At 37.4% G+C, this 6,933-nt stretch overlaps 1 protein-coding gene across 1 annotated transcript in view; it reads left to right on the top strand.

Moving 5' to 3' along the window:
- Positions 1-6,933, top strand: part of lamc3 (laminin, gamma 3) — an 82,158-nt gene that overhangs the window by 66,654 nt on the left and 8,571 nt on the right. Inside the window, exons 13-18 of the mRNA XM_016502805.1 lie at positions 2,726-2,914; positions 3,131-3,382; positions 3,880-4,033; positions 4,113-4,255; positions 5,582-5,760; positions 6,058-6,250. Coding sequence (XP_016358291.1) covers positions 2,726-2,914; positions 3,131-3,382; positions 3,880-4,033; positions 4,113-4,255; positions 5,582-5,760; positions 6,058-6,250 — 1,110 coding nt within the window. The remainder of the gene's footprint in view (positions 1-2,725; positions 2,915-3,130; positions 3,383-3,879; positions 4,034-4,112; positions 4,256-5,581; positions 5,761-6,057; positions 6,251-6,933) is intronic.

The raw sequence follows: 6,933 nt of genomic DNA, 5'->3' as shown, positions 1-6,933 counted from the left end.
TGATTGCTCACACCCTGGTGTTTCTGCACTGAACCAGAAAGCAATTTGAGTATGTTTGCTTTTGTAGAAACTCATATTGTATTCATGGAGCTGTAATACTGAGTTTCAGTGTGTGAGGTTCAATGAATCTGATGATTGTCTTAGACCGTCTGACTTCATGTATGTCTCCAAAATCATTTCTTGTCACAATATATGCACTTTAAATAAAAAAATAACGATTTTTAGGGCTGGGTAAAAATATTGATTTCTCGGTTTTAATCGATTCTTATTTTTACGAAACTATATCGATTCTTAAATCCCAAGAATCGATTAGTCTAGCATGTTTTCAGTTAATGAAAGGAACACTGAAGTGCACCTCTTGAATCCAAAATTCGCAATAAGCTTTGTGCTTTGTTACTTTTGATATGAAACAAACTCTCCTATTTCAAATTCTGTCCATTTTATTACAATATTCAAACAATAAATGCCGTTTTGGCGCTGTTTAATGTGGAGTGACAGATCGCTGTAGCCAGACCCGGATTAAGAACACATAGGGCCCTGGGGCAATAGCAAACCCAAGGGCCCCCCTTCATAGTAGCCTATCTTGGTGCCACAACGTTTTCTACCACAGGAATAATTCGTTTTTGTTTTGTTTTGTTTTGTTTTTTTACAACAAATTTCCAACACACAGAGATACAATGAATATGCAAACTAAATATTCCAGGCTACAGCACATTAAAAGAATAGGCTAAATACAATAACACTAGATATATGAAGCCAAAACAGGTTTCCAGAAGCAGCAACAACTTTTGAGCATATGCAGCTCCCTTAAGGAGTTTACGTTAAATAGTTTTATTATTAGAAAGTCTTCTTTCTGGCCCTAGAAGAGGAGAATCATCAGGGCTGGACTGGTGCTAACATTCCACCCATCTGGCCCACACAGTCCCCCATAAATGTTTTGCTGGGGTTAGGGCAATTGGAATAAATAAATTATTTATTAATAAATAGCGGACGAAAAACAAATTATATTTTTGAATTCTTAAAATGCATTTAACAATATTATTATTCCATTATATTGCAGGCTCTTAATTATTGAATTCATATTTTTCTGCAGTTAAAGTTAGAACTATTAAATTCTCCTTTGTAGTTGCCCTATAATGAAAACTAATTCTTGAATCCAGAGTTAACTGTACAGTATTACTAAACCTTTATAAAAGTGACTTATTGCCTTTATTTGACCCAATATTTGATAGGCAATAAGTAGTCTATAACAATTTTCGTGACATTAATAATAAATATCATTAATGCCATATTTCTACAGTGTAAGTTAACTGCATGTTAAATAGCCTAGGTGTGGTGCTGTGCGGATTAAATTGCTTAATGTAGCTTCACCACAGAGACTTTACTGTTCACATATAAGTGTCGTGTGTCGAATTCAAATGGGCAAGCGCTGCTTATTATCACTGCACAAAGTGTCGAGCTACAGTCGTTGTCAGCGCTGTGCGGGCGCGAGACACCGGTCCGGTGTGGTCCAGCTGTTCTCTTGCGCTGCGCGGTTTAATCAGGTAGTGCCGTTTCATCACTTGGCTTTCGGTGTTTGTCTCCCATGCGCTACAGTAAAGCCGAGGTGATTAAAGGATACCCGCAACTCTAGTGTAAACGAGTACAAAGACAAATTTATCACTCATATCTTTTGGACTGAAATAGTGCAGACACATATATTTGGGAGCGTAGTGGGATTTCGGCAATCGGCACACCGGGAAAAGCTCAGAAAAACTGCTCCCGGTGGCCAGTCAATTCTAGGTCTACTTTTCTTTTCCTCCACAGCCAATCACGTCAGGCCCCCTCAATCCGCGGGCCCCGGGGCTTCAGCCCCGCCTAGCCCTTATGTTAATCCGGCCCTGGCTGTAACGCCTCCGTTCAAGAGAAGCGACAGCGCGAAACGCACCTGAACTGATCTCTTTCGCTTCAGTACCGTCTACAGTGTGAAATAAACATGAATGAACATCCGATGGTATGTTAAAAGAAAGAGTACAATTTAAGTTACCGAAGTCCGTATCCTGTCTCATGTAATCGCTCAATTATTGTTTCAACCGCGCAAGACGTCAGTTTGCAAACAATACAGTGTCACATTTACCTCAGAAAAAAAAAACATTCTGTTACCAAAAACTCCTTAGTCAGCTAGAAAAATTAACTCTAGAGAGGAGCATTTTGCTGAATATATACACCATATAACATAATTTTTACTGTAGCCTACTTCAGTATTTATGCTTGAATAAATCCGTCAAGATTTTATGACAGCAATGTTCACTTCAATGTTCAATGTTTATATTTCAAAAAACGAATTGGAGTAGAAATATAATTATGTACTTTAAATTTAAAGTTAATATTATAACTTCAATATTATAAAACTTCAATGAGTGTAATTTAAGTGTCTGTATACAAATCAGTTATTTGTAACCTTCAGTATTATAATAATGTAGTACCAACCGACTCTCATATATATTTTACAGCATTAGTTGAGGGATTTTTTTTTTCCTTGAGAAAATTTGCCATGTACTGTACTTGATATATACAAAATAGGCCTAATCGATATTCAATTGAATCGAATCATGAAATTTGTGCCAAAACCCAGCCTTAATATTTTTGTTCTTGTGCATGTTGTATATCCTTTTGTTGTATGTCCTTATGTGTGTGTGTGTGTGTGTGTGTGTGTGTGTGTGTGTGTGTGTGTGTTTTATTGCAGGTATGTGTGACTGCAGAGACTTCACCACAGGTCATAATTGTGAGCTTTGTGAAGATGGTTACTATGGCAATGCACTGACTGGCAGCCCAGGCGACTGCTTACCTTGTCCTTGTCCAGATCACACCACCTGTGCCCAGGTGCCAAAGATGGGGGACGTGGTTTGTACCAACTGTCCAACAGGCCAAAGGGGTCAGTTTCAATCAGTTCATGTGCTATTTACATAATTCAGCTCAGCTCAGTTCAGCATTAATATGCAAACAGATTAGTAGTTAAAATACATTATGCACTCACTGTAAATAAATATACATTTAGCCATTTAGCAGATGCTTGCATCTGAAGCACAAACACAAAGGGTGATAATAAATAGAAAGTAGATTGTGTTAATGGATTTTAATGGATTCTCAGGTGTACGGTGTGAATTATGTGAAGATGGTTTCTATGGCAACCCTTTGGGTTGGGGAGGCAAAGTGCAACCGTGTGTGAGGTGCGAGTGTAATGGGAACGTGGATCCCAATGCAGTGGGTGTGTGCGATCACATGACTGGACGCTGTCTGAAATGCCTGGGACATACGACTGGGGACCATTGTGAAAAATGCAGATCAGGTTACTATGGCAACGCTTTGGCCAATGAACTCAATCCAGAGCGAAAGTGCAAACGTGAGTATCATTTAAATCATGAATGTGGTACAAAATGAAGACATTTGATTGTTGATTTCGGGGGGGAAAGGGTATATAATCACCTACTTTAAGCACAGTAAAATTTAAAATCACCTACATTGTGGAAACCTACCAAAAGAAAATGGCTTAATATACTGTAGATATGTAAATGCAAATGAGTAAGAGACAGAAAATATCATTAGCTGAGTATAAAAACAATAGAAGTCAGTGGAAAGGCATTGATGCTTTGAGACTTCAAAACTTTGATTAAATTGTTTTTGAGAAGCTTGGCAACATTAAGCATTTTGTCCTTGTTCGAGATCTTGCTTTTTTGCATGCCTCATTAGAATGTAGACATTCAAAAACATTTTGTGCGTGAGCTATACATCATTTGCGATCATGTGGGTGAGAAGATTTTTTGTGAAATTTTTTGTAACTTAGGAAACTTAACATTCTGGGTATTTTGCATTGTGAATTTATAAATTTCTGTTTCTCAGCTTGTGCCTGTAACGTGGCTGGGACATCAGGATCACTGAATGACTGCCACCCGGATACAGGAAAATGTGTTTGCCTGAGTCATGTGACAGGGAGAGACTGTGGACAGTGCGAAACTGGCTATTTCAATCTGCAGCCAGGCTTGGGCTGCGAGATGTAAGATCTGTCAGTATGTCTGTCAGTCTATCAGCCTATAAACTAAACTGCATAAATTCTGTACTCTTTTGTTCTATAGGTGTAACTGCAACCCCATTGGCTCCTCTTCTTCAGCATGTCATCCAATCACAGGACAGTGCATGTGTCGAACAGGTGTAGAGGGGCTGTCGTGTGACACTTGTCGAATGGGATTCTTTGGTTTCTCCTCTAGAGGCTGCAGAGGTATTGAAATCAATAATGAGAACCAGACACTGGACATGTTTGCTTGACTTGTGTGCTTGACAAGTCAGATTTGCCCTGAAACTAAGATTGATTTGCATCTTTAAAATGGTTTAATATTTAAATTTTAATGTTTTATATTTATTTTACTTATGGAACTTTCCAGTTTTTTAAATTATTAACAAATTAAAAAATAAAACTATTTAATAAACAAATTATAGTTGTCAGCTGTCAATGTTACTCTGTTAACCAATGTATTTTACTGTGAATTCAGCTAAATAAACTCCAGGGAGTATTATAACACAATTGAATACATTTTTTTAAACAGGTATACATTTTAATACATATTTAAGGGATAGTTCACCCAAAAAATTAACATTTTGTCATTGACTACTCACCTTTATGACGTTCCAAACCCGTAAGACTTTCATTGATCTTCGATCATATATGATCGTGGTTTTGCGCAACTTGTCAGTGAACAACGGCTCTGTGTAGTAAATGCTGCTTCATGTGAAAGCACGCACGTGATGGAGATTTACCACTGATTACAGAAGCGGCTTTACTGACTAGATGCGCATTAAATATCGCATGCGGTTTATCGTGCAGCCCTAACCATGTTTAAGGCGCAGAAACGTAGTAAGGACATCATTAAAATAGTAAATGTGGTTCAGCCGTAATGTTATGAAGTTACGAGAATAATTTTTATGTGCAAAGAAAACAAAAATAACTTTATTCAACAATTTATTCTCTTCCGTGTCAGTTTTACACGACGTACCGAGTACCAACGTACAGAGTACCACAACGCATGTGTGTGCATTCCTCTCTTTTCAAACAAGCATCCAGGTTCTACGTCGGAATGCCAGCTTCTGCGTCAGCAGCACCACACGCATGCATCATGGTACTCTGGTGAATGGTGGCGGACTGACACGGAAGAGAAGAATTGTTGAATAAAGTCCTTATTTTTGTTTTCTTGGCACGCAAAAAGTATTCTCGTAGCTTCATAAAATTATGGTTGAACCCCTGATGTCACATGGACTATTTTAATGATGTCCTTACTACCTTTTTGGGCCTTGAATGTGGTACTTCCGTTGCTGTCTAGGGTCAGAAAGCTTTTGGATTTTATAAAAAATATCTTAATTTGTGTTTCGAAGATCAATGAAAGTCTTACGGGTTTGGAACGACATGAAAGGGAGTAATTAATGACAGAATTTTCATTTTTGGTGAACTATCCCTTTAATATAATACATAATTTTTTCCATTGTGTCTTTCACGTACCTGTTTCAAGTGTTGGAGAGTCATTGTTTCTCTTTGTCAATCTCCCACCTATAGCATGTAATTGTGACCCCATGGGCTCGACCTTGATGCAGTGCCATGACAATGGGACATGTTCTTGTCGCCATGGGTTTGTTGGATATAAGTGTGACAAGTGTGAATTGAACTACTACCAGAACCGCCTGACCCACCAATGTGAGGAGTGTCCTGTGTGCTACAGTCTCATCAGAGACCAGGTGGGCCTTCCTCAGTTCATGAGCGAGAGAGAGATGATGATGAAGCATGAGAAATTATCTTTTGATGTAATGGTTGCTCAGCAAATTAAAAGGTTCACAATTACGCGTTATCGCACCCACTCACTAAGTTCCTTTGCTCAGATGCTGTAGGTCTCCCTGACCTACATCTTCCTGGTTTTTCATAATGAGCATGAATGGGTGGTAATGCAAGGCTGGTTTTTGCTATGGCCTTTAAATGATAGTGCAAAACTCAGTGGGGTTTTGTTAATGACTTTTTTCACATTGTTATGTGTACAGGCCAGTAAACTGAAGGCCAGACTGCAGGAGTTGGAGACGCTGCTCAGCAACTATGACTGCAATAGATACAGTCGGCATTATCGTGGGCGCCAGCAGCACAGACACCAACATAACGGCCTGGACAATCACATTCAGAAGGACCAAGTTGAAGACTATCTGCCCAATGCTCTGGAGGACCTCCTAGCTATTCAAGGTGAAAAGTCCTTAACCTCCTCACTCCCAAGATAAGAGAATTCACAAACCAGCTGTTTTTGGTAAACACATATTAAATGGCAAAGTACCTGGGGTGACTATCTAATATTATACAATAATATATAATATTACAATATATTTTATAATACAATACATAATACTGTATAGTATATAATATTCAATGTCCAGCACATTTACTATGTTTACTACATGGAAGGCAGATTAATTAGATAAAATATTGATAAAATAATTAATAATGCCCTTTAAAAGCCTAATTAGTCATTTTTTACATTAAAGCACCATTACATAGTTAGTAGTAAGTAACACAATGTAAATAAGAAGCATTTAATGTGTAATTAGAGGTGCTTATGTAGTTATTTATATATTGTTGTAATTGCAATATGTGCTATATGGACACTGTCATAAAACTATTACACCAAATATCTAGTTTTCACTTGAAACTGTTCTATGAAAAATAAATGTCTAACATTTTTAAATGTAACATTTTATCACAAAATATTTTCTATCAGTGCCATCCTGCTGACCAAAAAATCAGTTGTAGAAACAACCAGAAGTTGGACTAACAACATAACTGTAATAACATACAATACTTTAAAAAAGTTTGTATAGTATATATATATATATATATATATATATATATATTTTATATAAAAATTAAAATTT

The sequence above is a fragment of the Sinocyclocheilus anshuiensis genome, unplaced genomic scaffold (assembly GCF_001515605.1).
Source record: "Sinocyclocheilus anshuiensis isolate Anshui unplaced genomic scaffold, SAMN03320099.WGS_v1.1 scaffold438, whole genome shotgun sequence".
NCBI lineage: Eukaryota > Metazoa > Chordata > Actinopteri > Cypriniformes > Cyprinidae > Sinocyclocheilus > Sinocyclocheilus anshuiensis.
Note: the sequence above shows the minus strand (reverse complement) of the source record. Positions and strands in the feature narration are given on the sequence as shown.